The following is a 25,305-nucleotide window of genomic DNA, read 5'->3' as shown; positions in this document are numbered from 1 at the left end:
TTCAGAAATAAACGGCTTATAATGCAGCTCACTTAAATGCTTGTTTATCATCTTTATGTAGGATCAGTGTCTCCGCATGCAACTCTGTATGCATTATAGGGAAGTTAATGATTATAACCTATTGTAGATCTGATTGTCACCTTCGCCTAGAGATGGATTTAGGGAGTGAAAAAGAGTTCCAGTCATTAAGTGTACCAGTGTTGCTGTATACTGACTGGACTCATAACTCAGACGCCCTCTACAGGAAAGGGCAGAGCAGGCTGTACCTGCTGCGGAGACTCAGGTCGTTTGGGGTGGAGGGCCCACTCCTGAAGACCTTCTATGACTCTGTGGTGGCTTCTGCTATCTTTTATGGTGTGGTCTGCTGGGGCGGCAGCATCTCTGCTGGGGACAGGAAGAGACTGAACAGGGTGATCCGAAGGGCCAGCTCTGTTCTAGGATGCCCTCTGGACCCAGTGGAGGTGGTGAGTGACAGGAGAACGGCGGCTAAGCTGTCATCCCTGTTGGACAACGTCTCCCACCCCATGCAGCAGACTGTGACAGCACTGAGCAGCTCCTTCAGTGGGAGACTGCGGCACCCACGGTGTGGGACGGAGAGATTTCGCAGGTCTTTCCTCCCCACTGCTGTCAGACTCCACAACAAAGACTTTAACTGAACAAACACACACATCCACACATGTGCAATAACACTAAGTGCAATAATCTTTTCTGGCATCGTTGTATTTTTACTCAGTTGTATATAGCATTCGTATTCTATTTTTATCTTATTGTATATTTTTATTCTATTTTATTCTACTGTATATAGTATATTATTTTATTCTATTCTGTACAGCTGTGTACTGTATTTATTCTTATTGTATTCTAATTTTTGCGTCATAACTTTTGCACTGTCCACTTCCTGCTGTGACAAAACAAATTTCCCACGTGTGGGACTAATAAAGGTTATCTTATCTTATCTTATCTTATCTTTACTAAGTAACAAGGATAAAAAAAACCCCCCAAAAACTAAATACTTAATATTTTATGGATGTATAGACACTTGAGCTTAAGGGTCTAAAGTACAGTACTGTTTTAAAATGAACAAATGTTTTATATTTGTCTAATGAATTTCTATTCATGATAACTTCTGTAAAAAAAAAAAAAAAGATGATATACTGGTAAATAAGCAGAACAGTTTTATTTTTTCAGTTGATTTTTCTATGTACTATATAAACAAATTCAAATATTTCTAACTTTACCTTAGTATAGTAATGTTAACTTTACATTCCATTGGGGAATGTATGTAAATGTAAACTTGGTGAAATGGCCTGGTTTTACATGGTGGTATTGTACTTGAAAAAATAGCAAACAAAAGAAAAGATCAATTTAGAAGCTTGGAATATTTCCAGTAACTGCCTTGATGTTGTTGACGAAATATGGATATGGCTGTGCTTGTGATACCTAAACCAGTAACAATAACAACTGGTTACTACTGGACTGGACATCAAACTTATGACAAAAATGACAAATGTCTAAAAATGAGAAAATGAAAATGTGTGTAATTGGAAAAGTATGGCATAGTGTTTATTCAATTCTCTGGATGGCATGTTGTCTTTCATTTTCCTCCTTTGTTTTGCTTTTGTACTGATAACCATTAGATGGCAAAACATGTTCCAATAGTAACAAGATAAATGAAATATAAGGCAGAGACCAATCCAAGATATTGACTAAATTCTAAGGTAAGTGAAAGAGCTTGTGGCCTTATGGTTAGGGTCTCATCAGGGCTGTAGGTTACCTTGAATGTAATATTGTCGGGTGATTTGTTTTAAATTAATTAATTATTTTAATTATTCACATTTTTCTGCTTTATTCAGAGAAAAAGGTTCAGCTTTATTTTAATTTTTTATTTTATTAAATGCTTATTCTTATGTTAGTAAATTACATTGGCCTGCAAGTTTTGTTTGCTTTGATAATTACAAAAACAAATAAAAGCCCACAAATGGACAAAGATCTATAAATCACTCACTGGATTGTAACATATGTGACAGAACACTTCAATCCATTGACTTGGGGTCAAGGTATTTAAGGGAGCACATGATGTTAAGGCCAGTGCAGTGGTGCAGTAATGGTGCATGCACTTGAATGGGTTCTCTCTGGCTACTCTGGTTTCTTCCCATAGTCCATAGACATACTAGTTAGGTTAACTGATCATTTTAAATGAACCATAAGAATCTTAGAGTATTTATCTCCAGTCCCTATCGACCCTGACTGCTGGATAAGAAAACAGATGTCACGCTTTTCTCTATAGATTCTTGTCTCAGCCTAAAGTCACAATTTTTGTCACAGTACCTCATTCTATTCAGCTGACTAGTCTTTGACAGATAAGTCAAGTGGATATATTGTTTCCGTAAAAGAGCTGTTGCTTAGAAAACATGGCTTAAAAGTATTGGCTTTTAGACTAATTTAATCCTCTGAGCTGCTTCATAAACGTGGATCCAGCTTTGCATTTTCTTTCCTAATGATGCTTATCCTTATGTCATCGGACACTGTTACAGCCTCTCGTGTACGAATGGTTTCAGTTAAAATACTGCTGACAGGCCTACCATAAGAAGCTTTGGATTTCTGAAATCCAAAGCTTCTTTTTTGAAATTTGCCAATAATTGTCTAGATCTATGCTATTTGAGGATGCTTTTTCACAAACCAGGGTACACTGCTTTGATGTGCCTATGGGCTACTGAAATGGGAATTTATTCAGTGACAATATCCATTGCTCCCTATTGAAATTCACAGGAACAGAGTTATTATGTTGGATAATCTAGGGCAAAATGAACAAATAAATGTGTGTGATATAACATGTTGTTTAATTATAGCATTGATGGTAGATTGTGTAGTTTTGGAAAATATAGTGCATCTGCCGGAAACACGTGTTTTTCGAGACTTCACAGCAGAGGAATTGATCTGTAACATATTGACTAGACACTAACACTAACACAGGTACCAGAGAAAGGTTCACGCTATTGAAGCATCTAGCTGGCAGCCAGGCCAAGCCTTTTTTACTACATTAGATGTATATGTCTGAATACATTCAGGTCTGGCCCTGAGTCACGTTTATGTTTGGCTGATATGTCTCTGACAGTTCATCCTCTCTGTCCTACTGCTGCAAGCCTAAGGGATGAAAAATCAGAAAGACCCATGATAACTTCTTATCTTTTGTAACCAAAGGTGCCAGCAGAGAGACTGATGGAGAGTTAACCAGCCAGGGGCAGTGATCAAGGAGAAAAGTAAAGTAAGTATGATCGTGTTACAGGAACTCCACTGCTCTGGAAGAGCAGTCAGAGGCAATGGGTGGGTGAAAGAAGAAGGATTATAGACTTTAATATTTCACATCTACTCTGATCATTTCAAATAGATTTTTAAACAGGAAAATACTGAGAATTATCTTGAATGAGTAGCATCCCTGAATGAGAAAATAGCAAATTGCTATTTTGTAAAATGATATAAAGTAAGTTGTTCTGATAAAAATATTCATTCTCTTTCTAAAATAATAATAGAAAAACCCCCAGTAAGACAGTACTTTACACCAATGTCCATGTGGGTTAAAAAAAAAAAGATCTTGCAAACTCCTGGAAATAATATCTGCAAAAAACCAAATGTCAGCACATCTCAGCAACTGAGCAGCTGCTACCCTATAAATTATAGTAACCCTTCCCCATCGCCCCAACTGGAAAGATACTTTGGCTAGCAGCAGAGAAAGAAGGCAAAGCCATTCCTGTGAAAGATGACATGAATCAACTGCCAGCAGAGAGGGCTTTTGGTTCGGTGAAGGCTTAGAAGGGAAAAAGCAAAAATGTAACCAGTGGCAACTTTTCACTTCTCTTCACCTTGCTTAAAAGATTAATGACAGAAATTCTTGAGCAGGTGATTGTGCATGGCAGTCTGGAGCTGCTCAGCACCAGGATATTTTCAGTCAGCATGGCTCTCACGACGTCAGACACACAGAATGTCAGAATGTGGAAGTCATTTAATTCTACACATGACAGCGAGGACAGGAAATGTTCTTAGAGATGACAGTAAGTGATGGATTGTTGTAATATTTTGCTTCTCACATGTGAAGCGAAATATTCTCACATGCACGTAACATTTTGAATTGTGTGTCATGCATTTATTAGGTTTATTGTTCTTATACAAAACCAAAATTCATTTGAGCCATTTTTTGAGGGACAGACTACAAGTATATTTCAGACCATAGGGTGCACCAGATTATAAGGTGCACTGTTGATTTTTGAAAACATTAAAGGATTTTTAGTGTGCCTTATAGTGCAAAAAATACAGTAGTTTAGACTTTTTCATCAAATCTGATAAATCGTCTTTTATTGAAAATCTCCTCTACAATGGAGTTCAAATAAACCTGTGCTAAGTAACCAACCAAAGGGGTCATATGCTTGTTTTGTTGTCCTGTCTGTTCTCTTTTGCTTTTGATTGTGTCTTCTTCTGTGACCCAGAAACTATTTTGTCATCACTGAGGAGCTTCCAGTACTTTAAATCTATCCATTTATTTTGTGGGTAGAATGGAAAGAGGCATGTAAAGCCTTGGTAAAAAGAAAGAACACTGTGCCAATTCTAAAATTTAACATATCAGAACATAATAATAAACACATGTTAACTCTGTGCACATGCATAAACTGGCATGCAGTCTGTTTTGGTTTTTCCAGCTTTTTTCTCCTTACTTTAACTTTAGGATTAATGAGCTATTCTGATTCTGATGTTTTCCACATTGTAATTGTTTATTTAACAAAAGTAAGTTGAAATGCAGAAGCAGTGTGTGTGAATAATAAAGCACATCCTGTGTTTCAAAAGCTTGTATAGTAGAAACTATAGAAATGATTGAGGTGCAGCAATAACTTCAACAATAACTTTAAAAAAAAAAACATTGTTCACTGAGGTTTTTAGACATTCGTTGATGCACATGCGCATGTGGACTTTGAATGGGCCATGGTAACAAATACCGGAAATTTCCTTCTGTGCTTTGTTCTGTTGTGTGACCCAGCTTGGGACATGCTTTAGCTGTTGAACAGAGGCCTCACATTTAACTCTAAAATACTTTGTTATACAGTTCATGATTGACTCAATGACGTTAAGGTGCCTATATCATGTGACTTCAAAACAAACACATATCATCATGCATCCACCACCATGCTTGATAGTCACCGTGAGATGTTTGTCCTATCCTATTTGATGAGCAGGAGCAAATGTTTCTTTAAAATCATTGGTAATGCATTTCCTCCTTGCGAGTGTGTCACACTTGCTAATGCTTTAGACCAGCAAACTGGCAAAACTTCTGCTTTTATAAAATGTGAGGCACACTCAAATTTTTCTATATGAATGCATTTAATTAGCAGTACCTGGCTCCCAATTAACCCTCTTAATTCCCTACAGAAGCAGTAAAGGTCTACTTATTTTTTTATTTTTTTTTATACAAACACATTTTGTTCTGTTTTCAATATGTTCATATGCTAATGACACAAATAAGTGTAAAGTGTATTTCTATTGTTATACATCGGAAAATTGTGAATCTTTTATTTTGACATCTGGATAGACAGGAAGGCTTTTATTTTGACATGTGCATAGACAGGAAGCAGGAAATGCAGAGAACAGTGGGAAAAGCATGGCTACAACTTTGTAATCATTCATGTGGAATCCAAAGCAATCCTTCAAAGGAGTCCTTCAGAAAGCAATAGTCGTAAGTTCTGTCAGTTCTTTGTATATTAAGCAATTAATAATAGGGTGTTTTGAGACATTATTTTGTACCTTCTTTGAAGTGCAGTTATAGGGTGTAGCTTCTGAGCTAATGATACAAGTGTACGCTCACCTACTACCTGCTTGTTTTCTTTGTAGTAATATCAGTTTGGATATCTACAGTATACTTATTTCATGGTCTCCTGTGTAAGTGCCTGAATATATTTACCTGCTGATTATATGTCAATCGATTAAGAGTTTTGTATTATGTGTTTTTCTAGTTTCACTCCAGTTCAATGATGTCAGTGCAAGATGATTGCTATGTTTGGAGTCATTAAAGGAGCAAGTACGCTCACCTTCCTGGCTCTTGAAAAGGAGTTTGGCTGGCTGTTTATCTATGTTCACACTCAGGGAGTTTAACACATAGAGAGAACAGTACAGTGAAAGACTATATTCGTCAGAGGGATTCTCCAGCATAGTTATGGATACCAAAATGGACGACAAAGTGTCATCGGTCTCCAGCTCCAAGCGCACCTCTTCTTCAAAACATTCAGTAGCCAGCGCCGCTGCAAAAGCCAGAGCTATCGCTGAAGCTGCACGCACCAGGGCCACATTTGCACAGAGGGAGCTTGAAATAAAAAAACAAAAGGCCAAGTTGGATTTAGAAAAGGCTACTCTTGAGGCAGATCTAGAAGCATTGGAACTTGAAAAAGCAGCTGCCGTTGCTGTTGCTGAGGCTGAGGTTTTAGAAGCAGCAGCAGCCATAGACTGTGATGATATACACGGCAACAGGAGTGGCATCTCACCTTTGTCCATAAAACAGCAAACCGAGGCATACCTCGAAGACCAAGCTCGAATCAGTTTTAAACCTGCCATAGATTCTCAAGCCACACTGAGTCCCATCTATGTTAAGAAAGCATCGTTGTCAACAAAACAAGAACTCCCAGAATCCAACGTAGAATATAACACTTTATCTACAAACCCTGGTTACTCACAGCTAAGTGAGCATCAGCCAACTACAGGACAGCAGCCATTCTCGCCTCAGCCCATTCCATTGAGCCCTCGCTATTTTTGTAAGGCATCTTTAGAACGCAGTCCACACATCAGGCATTCAGATACTTCTCAAAGGAACAGCATACAGCAAAACTCTCAGACTCCATCTACAGGCATGTTAGACTTTGCAAAGTATCTGGCACGCAGGGAATTAGTAACCACAGGTCTCACTAAATTTGATGATCAGCCAGAAGGCTACAGAGCTTGGCGGTCATCCTTCCTCAGCACCATTCAGGATTTGGAGCTGACAGCCAGTGAAGAGTTAGATCTACTAGTAAAATGGCTCGGCAAGGAATCATCAGAACATGTAAAAAGGATCCGTGCTGCTCATATCACTAACCCTGAAGCTGCGCTTAATTTGTCATGGTTGAGACTTCAAGAATGTTATGCAACCCCAGAAGTGATAGAGTGTGCTCTCTTTAAGCGACTGGACTGCTTCCCTCGCCTCACGTTGAGAGAAAACTTAAAACTAAGGGAATTGAGTGACCTACTGATGGAGCTTTTGGCAGCCAAGGAAGATGGTTATCTACCAGGTCTTAGTTACTAGGATACTCCAAGAGGCATTAACCCCATTGTCGAAAAGCTGCCAGTGAACCTGCAAGAGAAATGGCTCTCCAGTGGTTCAAGGTATAAAGAACAGCATAGAGTGTGCTTTCCACCATTTGCCTTTTTTGTGGATTTTGTCAACAGTGAAGCCAAGGCTAGAAACGATCCCAGTTTTGTTTTGACAAACAGCAGCCGTTATTATAATCGAAATGAAAAACCCATGGCAAATCATGATGGTGGGAGAACTGCCATAGCCGTTCGAAAGACAAATGTGTCTACAGTAGCTAATCCAAGCTCCAGACATAGAGAAGAAACAGATGGGAGAGGCGCAAATGATCCTGCTAAGTACTGTCCACTTCACAACAAACCCCACCCTCTGGAAAAATGTAGGGTCTTTAAAGCGAAATCACTCATGGAACGGAAGAAGTTATTAAAGGACCACAGACGGTGCTTTAGGTGCTGCTCAGTTACTCATGTTGCGAGGGAATGTCACATGAACCTACAGTGCAACGAATGTCAGAGTGATAAGCACTGCACTGCTCTTCATCCGGAGACTACTCTTCCAGAAGCGTCGCCTCCTGCATCAGTGTCAGATATAGACCAGCGAAACAACTCCACAACAGAGGTAACCTCAAAGTGCACTGAAGTCTGTGGAGATGGTCTCCTTGAACGATCTTGCGCTAAGATCTGCCTGGTGCGAGTTTTTCCAAAGGGACAACGAGAGCGCTCAGTCAAGATGTATGTCATCCTGGATGACCAGAGCAATCGCTCGCTGGCCAAATCTGAGTTTTTCCAACTCTTTGGGATCAGTAGCAACCTTTCCCCGTACTTGCTGAAGACATGCGCTGGTACTACTGAGATGACAGGGAGAAAGGCAGTCGGTTTCCAGATTGAGGCTTTAGACGGTGAAGTGTGCTTAGACTTACCTCCACTCATTGAATGTAATGACATCATGACCAACAGGTCTGAAATCCCCTCACCAGAGGTAGCACGTTCCCATGCCCACTTGATGCCCATAGCGCCTTACATTCCTGAGATAGATCCCGAAGCACAGATTTTGATGTTACTGGGAAGAGATCTCATATGTGTGCACAAAGTAAGGCAACAAATTAACGGCCCCCACAATGCTCCCTTTGCCCAGCAGTTGGATTTGGGATGGGTGATAGTTGGGGAAGTTTGCATCAACAGGACACACAAGCCTACTGTAGCTGTCTATAAGACTAGTGTCCTGCCGAATGGACGTCCATCTTTCATGGTGCCATGTCAGAATGAAATATCTGTGAAAGAAAAGTTGGCGTATGGCGGGGAGCAAAGACCCGATATTTACCCCTGCCTGTCCAGTTATGGCTCCACCAACATGCCTGCTGAGGAAAAACTTGGGGTAAGCGTATTCACAAGACAGACATGTGATAACGAACCGGCTTTGTCGTTTGAAGATGAGAGCTTTCTGAACATCATGCAGAAGGAGTTCTGTCAGAATGAACAACACAGCTGGGTTGCTCCTCTACCATTCAGGTCGCCCAGACCACGCCTACCAAACAACCGTGCTCAAGCCTTGTCTCGTCTCCACTCTCTGGATCGCACATTGGGCAAAAATCCTAAAATGAAAGAGCAGTTCATTGCGTTCATGAAGAAGCTCTTCGAAAATGGGCACGCTGAGAAGGCACCTTCTCTCCAAGAACATGAAGAATGTTGGTATTTACCCATTTTTGGGGTCTACCACCCCCAAAAACCCGATCAAATACGTGTGGTATTTGACTCAAGCGCACAAGAAAGTGGCATTTCTCTTAATGGCGTCCTGCTCTCAGGCCCTGACCTAAATAACTCCCTGTTAGGAGTGCTGCTCAGGTTCAGAAAGGACATTGTTGCTGTGACAGCCGACATCCAACAGATGTTCTATGGTTTCATGGTGAGAGAGGACCACAGAAATTATCTAAGATTTCTTTGGCACAAAGATCATGACCTGACAAAGGAAGTAGGGGAATACCGCATGCGCGTGCATGTGTTTGGGAATAGCCCGTCACCTGCAGTCGCTATATATGGACTTCGAAGAGCTTCCCAAGAGGGTGAGCACAAATACGGACCTGACACACGCCAGTTTGTGGAGAGACACTTTTATGTGGACGACGGACTGATCTCTCTCTCGACAGAAGCAGAGGCTATTGACCTTCTCAAGCGCACTCAAGCATCACTGGCAGAATCTAATCTTAAACTGCATAAGATTGCCTCCAACAGTATCAAAGTGATGCAGGCTTTCACCCCTGAAGATCTGGCTACAGGTTTAAAAGACTTGGCGCTAAATGAGGAAGTTCTCCCAGCACAAAGAAGCCTTGGTCTGTGCTGGAGGATAGATTCTGACACCTTCACATTCAAGGTTGCAGCTGACGACAAACCCTTCACTCGCCGAGGAGTGCTATCGACAGTTAACAGCCTCTTCGACCCACTGGGCTTGGCTGCTCCAGTGACCATCCGAGGACGAGCACTATTAAGGGAACTTTCAGCTGACATATGCGACTGGGATACAGAACTTCCCACAAACAAGTTAAATGAATGGGAAACATGGAGAAGATCACTACAGGATTTAAGTAATCTTCAGCTTCCTCGTGCCTACATACAACAGTCGCTCTCCACTGCCATGTCTACTGAGCTGTGTGTATTTTCTGATGCCTCAAACTGGGCCATAGGAGCAGTAGCTTACCTGAAAGTCATCACTACAGATGGACAGTGTCGAGTCGGCTTTGTACTTGGGAAAGCCAAGCTAGCTCCTAAACCAGAGCCCACAATCCCTCGCCTGGAACTCTGTGGGGCAGTGCTGGCCATCGAAGTGGCAGAACTAATCCTCAGGGAACTCGATCTTAAACCTGATACTATGAAGTTTTTCTGTGACAGCAAGGTGGTTCTCGGATACATCCACAATGATTCTAAACGATTCTATGTGTATGTGCACAATCGTGTTCACCGAATTCGACAGACAACTTCTCCTCAGCAGTGGCACTACGTGCCAACAGATCAGAATCCAGCTGACCTAGCCACCAGATCGGTCCCAGCATCTCGGCTTGGAGAGACTATGTGGTTTACAGGTCCAGATTTTCTTCACAAGCCTCCTGTGGCTGAAACACATGAGCCCTTTGAGCTGGTGGAACCAGATGCAGATGTGGAGGTAAGACCACAGCTGACATCCTGTGCTACCCATATAACCGAGGGTAAGTCGACTTCAAATAGGTTCCAACGCTTCTCCACCTGGAGGTCTTTACTGAGAGCAGTTGCCTTCTTGAGCCACCAGACTCAATCATTCAGTACCAACCCCCCAAATACATGTAGAGGATGGCATATGTGCAACAAATTTCATACTCCAGAAGAACTGGAGGCAGCAAAGCTGACCATATTTAGGTTGGTCCAAAGGGACGCTTATCCAGAAGAGTATGTTGCACTGCAAGAGAATAGAGCAATTTCAAAGACAAGCACAATCCTCAAGCTAGACCCTTTCATGTGCAACGGTCTTTTACGGGTTGGTGGACGTCTGAAACACTCCACTGTTAGTCTTGGGATGAAAAATCCAATCATTCTCCCAAAACAGAATCATGTGACCAAATTGGTAGTGACCCATTACCATGAAAAGATAAAACATCAAGGACGACAGTTTACAGAAGGGGCAATCAGAGCGGAAGGCCTGTGGATTGTTGCCGGCAAAAGGTTGATTAGCTCTGTAATCCATTCCTGTATTGTCTGCCGAAAGCTGAGAGGAAAACTGGAAGTCCAGAAAATGGCTGACCTTCCCCCAGAACGTCTGAGCATGTCTCCTCCCTTTACATATGTAGGGTTGGATGTTTTTGGTCCGTGGGAGGTAATCACCCGAAGAACTCGAGGTGGAGCAGCTCAGAGTAAGCGATGGGCGATCCTTTTCACGTGCATGAGTACCAGGGCTGTGCATATAGAAGTCATTGAGTCCATGGACTCAAGCAGCTGCATCAATGCACTACGCAGACTTTTTGCCTTAAGAGGGCCTGTGAAGCAGCTGAGGTCAGACTGTGGTACAAACTTTGTTGGAGCATGTTCTGAATTAGGAATAAGACAAGATGATCAGAGTCAAGACAAGATCCTGAGTTACCTCTACGGACACGGCTGTACATGGGAGTTCAACCCTCCACATGCCTCGCATATGGGAGGTGTGTGGGAGCGCATGATTGGTGTAACCAGGAGGATACTGGACTCCATGTTGTCTCACGGTAAACACAGTTCCCTGACTCATGAAGTGCTCTGTACATTGATGGCAGAGGTGTCTGCTATAATCAATGCAAGGCCATTGATCCCAGTCTCCTCCGATCCTTCTTCACCACTGCTGCTGACTCCCGCTATGATAGTAACGCAGAAACCTGGTGTACCACCTCCAGCTGGCGAGTTTGTTGGAAAGGAACTTTTGAAGTGCCAGTGGAGACGAGTACAGGTACTTGCTGATGAATTCTGGACCCGATGGAGAAATGAATATCTACACACTCTGCAGCCAAGACGCAAGTGGCAAGTAGCATGTCGCAACTTACAAGTGGGTGATGTAGTGTTGCTCAAACAGAAGCAGTCATCTCGTAACGAGTGGCCGATGGGGTTGGTCACTACCACCTTTCCAAGTAGTGATGGGAAGGTGCGCAAAGTGGAAGTCAGAACAGCATCACAAGGCAAAGTAAAGACTTTCTCAAGGCCTATAAGTGATGTTATTTTGCTCTTATCAATAGAGAGTCAGACCTCAACCACAGACAGTTAAGCATGAAGTGGCATATTTGGGAATGCCAGACGGGGAGTGTTCTGTTTTCAATATGTTCATATGCTAATGACACAAATAAGTGTAAAGTGTATTTCTATTGTTATACATCGGAAAATTGTGAATCTTTTATTTTGACATCTGGATAGACAGGAAGGCTTTTATTTTGACATGTGCATAGACAGGAAGCAGGAAATGCAGAGAACAGTGGGAAAAGCATGGCTACAACTTTGTAATCATTCATGTGGAATCCAAAGCAATCCTTCAAAGGAGTCCTTCAGAAAGCAATAGTCGTAAGTTCTGTCAGTTCTTTGTATATTAAGCAATTAATAATAGGGTGTTTTGAGACATTATTTTGTACCTTCTTTGAAGTGCAGTTATAGGGTGTAGCTTCTGAGCTAATGATACAAGTGTACGCTCACCTACTACCTGCTTGTTTTCTTTGTAGTAATATCAGTTTGGATATCTACAGTATACTTATTTCATGGTCTCCTGTGTAAGTGCCTGAATATATTTACCTGCTGATTATATGTCAATCGATTAAGAGTTTTGTATTATGTGTTTTTCTAGTTTCACTCCAGTTCAATGATGTCAGTGCAAGATGATTGCTATGTTTGGAGTCATTAAAGGAGCAAGTACGCTCACCTTCCTGGCTCTTGAAAAGGAGTTTGGCTGGCTGTTTATCTATGTTCACACTCAGGGAGTTTAACACATAGAGAGAACAGTACACATTTTCCTTTTTTTCAGTTAACAATGAGACAGTATTTGTCATATTTAGTACATTTTAATAACTGATCAGTTTACCTTCACTTTATCCTGACAAGAAAAATGTTGGAATTTAAACAGGGCATACCTTCTTTTGACCATGACTACAGAATATAATTGTAAGAAAAAGGAAATATGGATATATCCTAGGATATAATACATCCTAAAAGACTTTCTTTGATGGGGCTTTAATCTCATAGCAGTTTTGAATTTGGAGTCTTGTAATCACTTGTTATACATATAAATGTTCACTGTTAAATGTCAAAAAGAAAAAAGGAATAGAAAGACCAGAGAAGCAGGGAGAGTTAACATGATGTTGCAAGTTTGGCACTTCTATTCTTTCAGGCTCTGCTTTGATCACATGAACATACAGATCTGTGGTTCATTAACACCTGGCTCGGATTTTTAGTACTTCTCTGCCAGTCTCGTTCCGCTTGCAACGATGGTCGCTATACTTAGGCCTCTGTGCCCACACAGGCTGATTACCGCCTTATGATTTTGCTTTATACTTAGGGCTGTGCGATATGACGAAAAGCTCATATCCCGATATAAGATATGTATCGTCCGATAACGATTTAAATCACAAATTTAACATTTTCTATAAATTCTGTGAGTCAGCTCGACTTGCATGAAATGTTTTCAGCTGGGCGTCGTGTACCTGGAGTCGAGTGTTTTAACGATGTAAGTATTAATTACACGGCGTGCTGCGGGGAAAAGCCCGTTCTAACGTTTGAGTCTAAGGTTTATTTTTTAGCACCTGACGGCTCTTTTTTGCTTCTCATCCGTAAATACTCTGCATTCTCTATCATGTGATTCAGTTTATTTTGAAAAGTCTCAACAGGATCTTGAGCTTTATTGTGAAAGGTTTATGTGGAAAATAAACAAGCAGACATGCAATGGTTTTACCGTCGTTGTTGCTAACGACAATGCATAAAAACAGGCGCTTGTCCGTCCCTAGTGTGGTTATATTAAATATAAGAGACAGAGAGAACTTTAAGAAATTAATATAGCCACTACAGTGACCATCAAAACGATGAAAAAAATATTGCCTTAAACAGTTTATTTTGTGACACCACGAAACAAACGATAGCGTAAAATGAAACGATAGATCTTTTTATATCGTTATATCGAACAGCCGTATTTATACTAACATTCTTCTCTTGTGGTGATCTGCCAAGTTCTATTTCATTCCTCTGCTTGCCTTCATTCACCTTTCTGACCAACTCTGTCAACCACATCAAGCTCACACAGCCATCACTAGTTTTCCACACTCACACATTCCAAAACTTTGGCAGCTGCCTCCATCTTATTGAACTTGTGACAAGCTGGTGCCACTTTTTGGTTTACTAAATCCATTGAAAATGCCACTGTGAAACTCAAGTATATGGTGTAACCATTCTTTGATGTAACTTCGGTTCTTTTAAATGCCCACAAGTACAATACGAACATGCTGATGTTTAGCTTTTATAATATCAGGTTCATACAAATGCATTGAAAACATCTGGATGGATTAATAATCTATACACTTGATTCAGGATTTGGCAAAATGGATGTTTGCTACTGTGTAATTCCAGTTTAATTCACATACACACAAAACTATGCATTATGCATTGCAAGTCCTTTCACAGAGTTTGGCTCAGTTTAGAAATCTGTGCACACAGAGCTGGTGTGGATGCTTTCCAAACATCCAAGAGTTTTATTTAGAAGTCTTCCTGAATTCATTACTTTGCTTAGAAGTTTTCCTCTCTCATTTTATCTTGTGAAACATTATTTATCCTCTTATATACTCAACCTCTTTTTATTATCAACCGCCTACATCACTTCAAATACAGACACTCTTTGTCAGAGAATACTGACAAAGCCACATATTATACATTTCTTTAAAATGACATTCACCACTCAAGCCCCTGCTGCTTTTAACGTGTGTGACATTTAGAGATATTTCTCAAAATCCAAAGTCAGAGTTAAGCCTTTTTTTTCCCTTTGCCATTTCAGTCACAGCCCAGGCTCTTCTTTTTCCTTCCTATTCTCTCTGAAAAAGCTCTCTAATCCCTTGTCTTTCAGTTATCAGCTGGCAAAACTCAGAAAGAAGCAAGACGATGATTCGATTATGAGCAAAGTAGAAGCAGGAGGTAGAATAACAATTTCGTTAGTTTATATGATTTTAAAGGGCTTTAAATCTCAACGCATTCTGTTTTTACTGATTTGAGGGAACAAGGTTTTTCATTGAATTGTGAAACGATTTTTATATTTATTAAAGCAAGTGGTGGGTTTTTTTTCAGCTTATTTTGAAAAGATACCAACTAGGATTACTGCTCTTTTGTCAGCAGTGATAACTTCTAACTCAGTATCTTGTGAGCACTATTTTAATGCTGAAACAGTACATATTTGTCAACTTTCCAGGCTGAGAGTCACAGTAGGAGGCGCACATTTCAAAAGTCCCTGAACTTATCGAAATACATACTTCGATATGCATATTATTCAACCATACTGACATTCTTGGCAGTATAAAAACACCTTAGAGTTCAATTCTTTGAATTATTACAACTACAAAAGTACAGTGTGCTCCTGAGACTAAAAGTGGTTGGACTACATCAGTCTGTGTACTAATAAAACAATCTTGATGCATGCTCAATCATCCAGGTAAGTAAATCTCCAAAAGTTGATTCACAGAGACCTGGTGTTTAGAAAAAATGCGTCTCAACGCATACTCAAGTATCGGAGCAGTTGAAATGCATTTTTTCTAAACACTGCATCTCTGTGGCTTTTAAACCGCAAAACATGCTGCGCCAGGCCAGTGGACACTCTTTCAAGGATGAGGATGTACACATCTTGGACAGGGAGGGACGCTGGTTTGAGTGCGGAGTCAAGGAGGCCATTTATGTGAAAAGGGAAAGACCATCTCTGAATTGAGGAGGGGGTCTAAGGGTACATCTTTCACCATCTTACAATGCTGTGATTGCAGCCATTCCCCAACTCTCTGTGAATGGTACTCATGGCCATTGATCAGTGGTATTTGGTCAGTGGTTGTTGATCAATGGCCATAAGAATTTGCATAATTAAGATTAAGGAACTGACCTCACAGCCCATTGTTCCTTCAGTGGGCTGGGTTCAGTCAGTATGCAAATGTACTGTTTATAAGATTGGGGAAACCTGTAAATGGTAAATGGCCTGTATTTGTACAGCGCTTTACTAGTCCCTAAGGACTCCAAAGCGCTTTACATATTCAGCCATCCACCCATTCACACACATATTCACACACTGGTGAAGGCAAGCTACATTGTAGCCACAGCCACCCTGGGGCGCACTGACAGAGGCTGTATTCAGATGAGACTGAAGAAGTCACTTGTATGAGTGACGAAACGTTTCTCCCACAAAACGCTATGTCCAGATGAACAGAATCAACTTTTGGAGACGAATAAAACAATATTTTGGCTTGCTGTTTAAATGTGGGAGGAGAAATCAGATGAACAAAGGCAATAATGTAGTTAGAAGATAATATTGAATAGAGCCTTTTGCTTAATTAGTTTAAAAGTCTCAATATCTTCCGTAATGAAAGCAATCATAATTACTGTATTAAAAACAGCAAACCGTAATCCAAGGATCTTAATTAGATCAAAAGAAGTACAGGTTTAACTGGTTTTGATAACTTGGGAGGCTTCATGTTCACCCCAAGTAAATCCCTGATCTGAACATCCAAATGATACTTAGATACATGGACAGGAGGAACTAGGGATGGCAAAACCACCTGACCACCACCCAACTGAAAAATTAAAACAACACAGATGTGCCAAAAACTGGACACTCTGAAGGTTGACCTGACTTTGATTTTCTTTGCCCCTTCAAAACAAATATATGGGGATGATTTTTTTATAACTCATCCCTTTAGTCTTTAAATTAGAACTCCCTTTGGCAGCTGTGCCCACACAGGACAGGCTTTTTGTTTGTTTGTTTTTTGTCCTACAATACTTAACCCAGTATCAAATAGTTTAAAAAGAAAATAAACAATATGAACAGATATGCCAAGAAAAATTGTATTCATGTCCCAGAAGGACTCATAAATGACATTTGTTTGCAAAGAGTCACAGAAGCTAACGGAACAGTCGCTGACCTGAAAGTGGCATTGGGACTTTGCTTTCTGACAGCTGTTTTCTCTAAGCTTGTTCTGCTCTGTGATAGAGTGTACATGGTTAAGCGAGCAAACGAGGAGCAACATCATCAGCCTTGACTGCAAGTGACATCAAACCAGCAGGATATCAACGCTTTCCCCCTGAAAATGGCTAAAAGGTGTCACACTGAGTACTGAAGATAACGAAATGGCAATTCAGTCTGAAGAGATTCCCCTACTGCACCAATGGGTATGCTGGTTCAGTCTTTACTACAGTTATATATGTCATCATAGATTTATGTGTTTGTTTTTTTTCACATATCATAGTGGCTATTTTAACCAGGTGTTTATGACCGAGTGTGACAGTTTTCTATAACCGCACCATTTAAATTCCTCCAACACCTCCAAAATGATGGAACAAAGAAACAATCAGAGTTGTTTGTGGTTAATGTTCCAACATGTTTTAAAAGTCTGCTGACTCAAAACGAAGCCAAATTATAGTTTGGTCTATCTGTCTGTCTGGCAGGTGGATTTAAATTTAACAACCTTTATTTATCTCATTTAGTTCTCTACATTTAGGAGTTGTAGTTCTGTCAGGTGGAATTTTGCAGTTGTGCACCTCATCTCTAAGGACATTTATGCAATTGACCTTAACACATAACTGGCGTTGGCGATGCTTGGTAAAAAAAAAAAAAAAGACAGTATTTTATCTTTCACAGTAAGGTGAACAACATTTGCTTCTTATCAGCATAACATTTAAGACGTGTATTGATAAAAAAAGGAAGTAAATGACATCTTTGTAAAAAGAGAACCTCTTCCTAAAACTAAATATTTCACTTTCAATCACTTACTTTGAGAACTGATTGCCAACCTTTTAACTACCCTGTCATGTTGAAATAATAAAAGACACTGCCAGTGTTCTGGCTTTTTTGCTATCTGAGTCTGCTTTCTGGAACCAAGGTGCAAATCGTTACATGCACAGATTGAAGTAAATATTTTTCAATTCTTTTAAGCTCGGGTCTGCAAGAAATAAGACACGTGTGTGGAAAATAAAAACAAGTGGGGCAGCTGTATGCTGTTATTCTACAGACAAAAAAGAATCTGACCACTGTTTCTATTCAGATCAATTATATTGCAATACACCACTGTTCTTTTTTTAATGATTCAGGTCACTCAACCTTTAAGGTTTTTAATCAGGTGTATAGTTCTAGTGGGTCTATACAGCATGTATACTACTCTGTAGAGTAATACACATGGAATTGAGGAGGAGACATCAATTTGGGGTCTTAAAGTTGAATTGTGGACATTAGAGTGGTGAGCTGCTGTGCTGTAAAATGTATGAAAACTATATGTATGAAAGGTACCAGCTTAGGTACCAGCTGTAAGAAGGAAAATCCTGAACCTTCAAAAACATTTTGGAAAAAAAACTAAAAACATCAGAGTATCACATTCAACTCCTGGAATATTGAATTGGTCATTTAAGTAGGAGGGGAGGTCGTAATCGGTTTCAGCTGCGTCTGAAATAACTAGCTCATGCATTTATTACTTCCAGGCTGGACTACTGTAGTTCATTATTATCAGGATGTCCTAAAAACTCACTGAAAAGCCTTCAGTTAATCCAAAATGCTGCAGCAAGAGTCCTGACAGGGACTAGAAAGAGGGAGCAGATTTCTCCTGTTTTGGCTTCTCTTCATTGGCTTCCTGTTAAATCCAGAATTGAATTCAAAATCCTGCTCCTCACATACAAGGTCTTAAATAATCAGGCCCCATCTTATCTTAATGACCTTGTAGTACCATATCACCCTATTAGAGCACTTCGCTCTGGCACTGCAGGCCTACTTGTTGTTCCTAGAGTATTTAAAAGTAGAATGGGAGGCAGAGCCTTCAGTTTTCAGGCCCCTCTTCTGTGGAATCAGCTTCCAGTTTGGATTTGGGAAACAGGCACTATCTCTACTTTTAAGATTAGGCTTAAAACTTTCCTTTTTGCTAAAGCATATAATTAGGGCTGGACCAGGTGACCCTGAATCCTCCCTTAGTTATGCTGCAATAGACGTAGGCTGCCGGGGATTCCCATGATGCACTCTCACTCACTATGTGTTAATAGACCTCTCTGCATTGAATCATATCTGTTATTAACCTCTCTCTCTCTCTTCCACAGCATGTCTTTATCCTGTCTTCCTTCTCTCACCCCAACCGGTCGCAGCAGATGGCCCCGCCCCTCCCTGAGCCTGGTTCTGCCGGAGGTTTCTTCCTGTTAAAAGGCAGTTTTTCCTTCCTACTGTCGCCAAAGTGCTTGCTCATAAGGGGTCATATGATTGTTGGGTTTTTCTCTGTATCAATTATTGTACGATCTACTGTACAATTAATAACATGTACACTACAGGTGTAACACTGAGACGACTCGTAACAAAGGAATGTAATTTTTCCTGCCTTGTATTTGACTAGGGTCAGTGCCACTACTAATAGCTTAAGTCCTCCATTATTGCACATCAATAATGGAGGACTGTGGAGGACTGTGGAGGACCGTAATAATGCAGTGATTATTACGGCTGTTTACATTCCCCCACAAGCCGACACTGACCGAGCACTCAGGGAACTGTACAGCACGATCAGCAGCGAGGAAACCGCACACCCAGAGGCGGCGTTTATCACAGCCGGAGACTTTAATAAGGGAAACCTGAAGAAAGTCTCACCCAAACTCCACCAACACATCCACTTTAACACTCGTGGAGATCGGCTACTCGACCACTGCTACACCTCTTTCCGGGATGCGTACAAAGCCCTCCCCCGCGCCCCATTCGGCCAATCAGATCACCGCTCCATCCTGCTCCTGCCCGCCTACAGGCAGAAGCTGAAACAGGAAGCTCCAACCCGGAGGGCGGTGCACTGTTGGACGGACCAATCGGAGTCTGCGCTGCGGGACTGTTTTGATCACGCGGACTGGGAAATGTTTCACGTGGCTGCTAGGGACATTGATGAATACACAGACTCAGTCTGCGGATTTATCAGGAAATGCGTGGAAGATGTCGTCCCATCCAGAACAGTTAAATCCTTCCCAAATCAAAAACCCTGGATTAACGGAGATGTTCGCGCGGCACGGAGCACCGCCTTTGCCTCCGCGAACACATCGGACTACAAACACGCACATTACCAACTCCGGAAGACGATCAAAGCAGCCAAACGTGAGTACAGGGACAGGGTGGAGCAACAGTTTGACAACCCTCGGAGGATGTGGCAGGGACTAAACACGATCACAGACTTTAGAGGGAAAACCAGCACACCGCAGACCACGGCCTCTCTGTGTGAGGATCTAAACGTATTCTACGCTAGATTCGACACAGCGAACACCATGAGACCGGACAGTGTGCGCACCGCGGATGACGTCAGTGCGCACACTGTGTCTGAGGAGGATGTGCGGAGGTGCTTCAGGAAGGTGAACGCACGCAAAGCTACTGGTCCGGACGGGATTCCCGGCCGCGTCCTCAAGTCATGCGCGGCTCAGCTGGCTGGAGTGTTCACGCACATCTTCAACCTTTCCCTCTCTCTGTCTGTAGTCCCAGCCTGCTTCAAAATGGCCACCATCGTCCCTGTACCCAAATCCTCCACCATCTCCTCATTGAACGACTGGCGACCTGTAGCCCTGACCCCCATCGTAAGCAAATGCTTCGAGAAGCTGGTCAGGGACTTCATCTGCTCTGCACTACCCGACTCACTGGACCCTCTACAGTTCGCATACCGCCACAACAGGTCCACTGATGATGCCATAGCCCTGACACTACACACTGCCCTGTCACACCTGGAGAAGAGAGACACGTATGTGAGAATGCTGTTTGTAGATTACAGCTTAGCATTCAATACCATCGTTCCCTCGAAGCTGGATAGGAAACTGCAGGATCTAGGACTGAGCAGCTCCCTCTGCAGCTGGATCCTTAGCTTCCTGTCTGACAGACGCCAAGTGGTCAGACTGGGCAGCATCACCTCATCCCCCGTCACACTGAACACTGGTGCTCCACAGGGGTGTGTACTGAGCCCTCTCCTGTACTCACTCTACACCTACGACTGCACAGCCACTAACAACTCCAACATCATTGTGAAGTTTGCGGACGACACTACAGTGGTGGGTCTTATCACCAACAGTGATGAGACAGCTTACAGGGAGGAGGTCAGCGCCCTGACCCACTGGTGTCAAGACAACCATCTCACCCTCAACGTCGCAAAGACAAAGGAGTTGATAGTGGACTTCCGGAGGTGCAGAGAAGTACACACCCCCATCACCATCAGCGGCGCTGCTGTGGAGAGAGTGAGCAGCTTCCGGTTCCTTGGTGTACACCTGGCTGAGGATCTTACGTGGTCAGTACACACAAACAAAACAGTGAAGAAGGCGCAGCAGCGCCTCTTCTTTCTCAGGAGACTGAAAAGATTCGGCATGAGCCCCCGCATCCTCAGGACCTTCTATCACTGTGCCATTGAGAGCATCCTCACTGGATGCATCACCACCTGGTATGGCAACAGCACCGCCTACAACTGCAAAGCTCTCCAGCGAGTAGTGCGGTGCTCTGAACGGATAATTGGAGGTGAGCTTCCCTCCCTCCAAGACATCTACAGGAAGCGGTGCCTGAGGAAAGCGGGGAGGATCATCAAGGACTCCAGTCACCCCAGCCATAAACTGTTCAGACTACTTCCATCAGGAAGGAGGTTCTGCAGCATCCGGTCCCGTACCAGCAGACTGAGAGACAGCTTTTTCCATCAGGCCATCAGACTGCTGAACACTTCATAGACACCTCAGCTTCACTACTGGAACTTTAACATTATGCACTCCATACTGTACAGTAATGCCACTGTTTTGCACATGTCTCACTCTGTATATTTTATTTTATTTATTTTATATATTCTATTCATTGTTTACTCTATTTAATTTGTAAAATATGTGTACACACACACACACACACACACACACGTAGAAAAAAATTTAGTATACACATCCAGAAATGCATATACTATTATATATTGTACATATATTTATTAGTTTCAGATGTAGCCATTCTTGTATTTTGCTTGTTTACATTATTGTATTTTGCACAACTCTGTTGCTTGTGAAGCTCGCACACAAGAATTAATTTCACTCACATGTGCTGTACCAATGTACCTGCACATGTGATGTGACAATAAAAGTGATTTGATTTGATTTGATTCAACACGTGCCTTTTCCACTGTGACTTCCGGCACATTCTCAAAAATATGGAGGAGGTTCTAAGAGATAGACAGTTACTCTAGGAGAGTTGGACAGGGCCATGCAAGATCCTTAATTCATCAGCAGGATTGGCATCTGCTTGGCCACTGAATGTCTCTGACCAAACAAATAAAAACAGACTTCATGAAGGTGGCCTGTGAGCCCCACATCCTCCAGCTGGCCTTTTGCTCACAGCCCGGCACAGTGGAGGCATTTACCATAGAACACCAGAATTAGCAGGTCCACCACCAACACATGACAGACAGAGAACTATGGTGCCTTTAAGATCATTCAGCATGACCGGTCTGGCAATGGGTCAGTGATGGTCTGGGGAGGCGTATCCATGTCTTCCTTCAATTTATTTATTATTTGGGCACTCTATGTTTGAGTTTTCAAAGCATTGACATAAATCAGTTAACTTGCTGGGTTACTAACTTAACTTGGAGTGAATAAATCAAAGAAAATCTTTATGCTTTTGTTGAAAATACAGCTTGAAAAGGATAAGCGGAAGCGAACGGATGGATAGATGGCAATGATATATGTTATATTACTAAATACCAAAGTAAAACATCATAGTACTGTTTGTATGCAGTGATATGATATAATGTGAAATAAAATATATAAAACTGAAATACATCATTAAAAAGCATAAAAATTGTTCCAGTAAAACATTAAATAATAGGTAAAACACCCCAAAAAACTATACAAACATCTTTGTATAGAAGAGTCTGTTCAGTGACAGGTTGCTTCTCCCCAAGACAAGAACTAACAGACTTAAAAACTCCTTTGTCCCACACGCCATCAAACTGTTTAACTCCTCTCTGGAGGGGAGAGGGAGGGGAAACAGGAGGACAAAGGAGGGGGGAACAACTAAGCTGTAGTGCCTCTGCACCTCACTGTACAATACCTTGTGCAATACTTTTTGTAAATAGTCAACAGTGCAATAGACTCAATACTTGAAATGTGCAATTCACTTGTATTTTTATTTTTTATTCCTATTTATTCTATTTATCCCCTTTGTATATTTTATTTATATTTGTCTCTGTATTTATATATGTGTGTGTGTGTGTGTGTGTGTATATATATATATAACAGTTCTGTAACTGTAACTTCGGTCGTTGCTGTGCTTTTTTTGGAAGTCGAATTTCCCAGAGGAACCCACCCGAGGGATTAATAAAGTTCTATCTTATCTTATCTTATCTTATCTTGTCTCCATATATCACAGAGCCACAGCTCAGTGGCCGAGAGTCCAACATGCCAGAAAGCAAGCTTGAAGTGATTTATAATTTTTAATTAGTTTGATATGTTGGTACTCACCACAAACAGGCATTGATAAATGTCAGGAAATGTGAGTGTTGGTGGTTTTTTTCCCTTGTTTAGCTTCTATGTAGTATAAAGTTTCCTCCTTATTACTGGTTAAGGTGCTTGTATTTGTTTTGGTTTTGCATAGCAAATGCAATGATAATCCTGTTATCCTTATACCTGGGCACCACCAGGTTTTATCCGCAAAGGTTTTCTCAGCCGCCTTTACAATCATCTCCAAGACCTATATTCCCTTAAGAAGTTAGTGGTAGTGAGTGTGCAGTTTTAGAGAGTTAGGATTCACTCATTATGTTTTTACATCTGTGGACAAAACAAAAGGACAATCTTTCCCAATTGGCAGTGTCAAAGCCAGTTACACTCAACAAAAATATAAACGCAACACCTTTGTTACTGCTCCCATTCCCCATGGGATGGACGTAGAGACCTAAAATTCAGTCCAGATACACAATATAACCATCCCTCCCAAACAGTGGTCACAAATCAGTCCAAATGTGTGGTAGTGGGCACATCTGCCATATTGAGATAATCCATCCCACCTCACAGGTGTGCCACATCAGGATGCTGATCTGACATCATGAGTAGTGCACAGGTGTACCTCAGACTGCCCACAACAAAAGGCCACTCTGGAATGTGCAGTTTTTTGCGCTATTGGGGGTCTGGGGACCCAGAACCGGTCAGTATCTGGTGTGACCACCATTTGCCTCATGCAGTGCAACACATCGTCGCATGGAGTCTATCAGATTGTCAATTGTGGCCTGTGGAATGTTGGTCCACTCCACTTCAATGGCTGTGCGAGGTTGTTGGATATTCGTGAGAACTGGTACACGCTGTCGTATACGACGGTCAAGCACATCCCAAACATGCTCAATGGGTGACATGTCCGGTGAGTATGCTGGCCATGCAAGAACTGGGACATTCTCAGCTGCCATCTGCCCTGAACAATGTGAACCATGATTCATCCGTGAAGCGCACACCTCTCCAACGTGCCAGATGCCATCGAATGTGAGCATTTGCCCACACAAGTCTGTTACGGCGACGAGCTGGAGTCAGGTCAAGACCCCGATGAGGACGACGGGCATGCAGTTGAGCGTCCCTGAGACGGTTTCTGACAGTTTGTGCAGAAATTGTTTGGTTGTGCAAACCAATTGTTCCAGCAGCTGTCTGGGTGGCTGGTCTCAGACGATCTTGGAGGTGAACCTGCTGGATGTGGAGGTCCTGGGCTGGTGTGGTTACACGAGGTCTGCGGTTGTGAGGCCGGTTGGATGTGCTGCCATATTCTCTGAAACGCCTGTGGAGACGGCTTATGGTTGAGAAATGAACATTCAATGCACGGGCGACAGATCTGGTTGACATTCCTGCTGTCAGCATGCCAATTGCACGCTCCCTCATTGCTTGTGGCATCTGTGGCATTTTGCTGTGAGACAAAACTGCACATTCCAGGGTGGCCTTTTGTTGTGGGCAGTCTGAGGTACACCTGTGCATTACTCATGATGTCAGATCAGCATCCTGATGTGGCACACCTGTGAGGTGGGATGGATTATCTCAATATGGCAGATGTGCCCACTACCACACATTTGGACTGATTTGTGACCACTGTTTGGGAGGGATGGTTATATTGTGTATCTGGACTGAATTTTAGGTCTCTACATCCATCCCATGGGGAATGGGAGCAGTAGCAAAGGTGTTGCGTTTATATTTTTGTTGAGTGTACTTTCCCTTGGACATGTTTTAATCAGACAGTCAGCACAGTGAGGCATTTCCAGGCCTGTTTTCCTTTGATTGTGCAGTTGTATCAGTGAAATGGAAAATCAC

At 41.9% G+C, this 25,305-nt stretch overlaps 2 protein-coding genes across 5 annotated transcripts in view; one reads left to right on the top strand and one right to left on the bottom strand.

Annotated features, from left to right (window-relative positions):
• The window catches only part of rxfp1 (relaxin family peptide receptor 1), an 87,686-nt gene that overhangs the window by 46,484 nt on the left and 15,897 nt on the right, over positions 1-25,305 (bottom strand).
• Positions 5,474-19,880, top strand: LOC309689483 (uncharacterized protein). Of its 4 annotated transcripts, XR_014271392.1 has the most exons (4): positions 5,474-5,719; positions 5,997-12,360; positions 17,012-17,190; positions 19,099-19,880. XR_014271392.1 is itself a non-coding variant. In XM_082505930.1 (2 exons), the coding sequence occupies exon 2, from the start codon at positions 7,535-7,537 to the stop codon at positions 12,068-12,070; it is 4,536 nt and encodes a 1,511-aa protein (XP_082362056.1). In that variant the 5' UTR covers positions 5,474-5,719; positions 5,997-7,534; the 3' UTR covers positions 12,071-12,771. The 4 variants fall into 4 exon arrangements, 1 of the variants encoding a protein (XP_082362056.1); XR_014271393.1 differs by lacking the exons at positions 17,012-17,190; positions 19,099-19,880 and adding an exon at positions 12,638-12,771; XR_014271394.1 differs by lacking the exons at positions 17,012-17,190; positions 19,099-19,880 and adding an exon at positions 12,638-12,771 and having other exon boundaries at positions 5,474-12,360.

Source organism: Aulonocara stuartgranti (genome assembly GCF_965226115.1).
Source record: "Aulonocara stuartgranti genome assembly, chromosome: 2".
NCBI lineage: Eukaryota > Metazoa > Chordata > Actinopteri > Cichliformes > Cichlidae > Aulonocara > Aulonocara stuartgranti.
The sequence above is the reverse complement of the archived record's forward strand: the minus strand, read 5'-3'. Positions and strand labels throughout refer to the sequence as shown.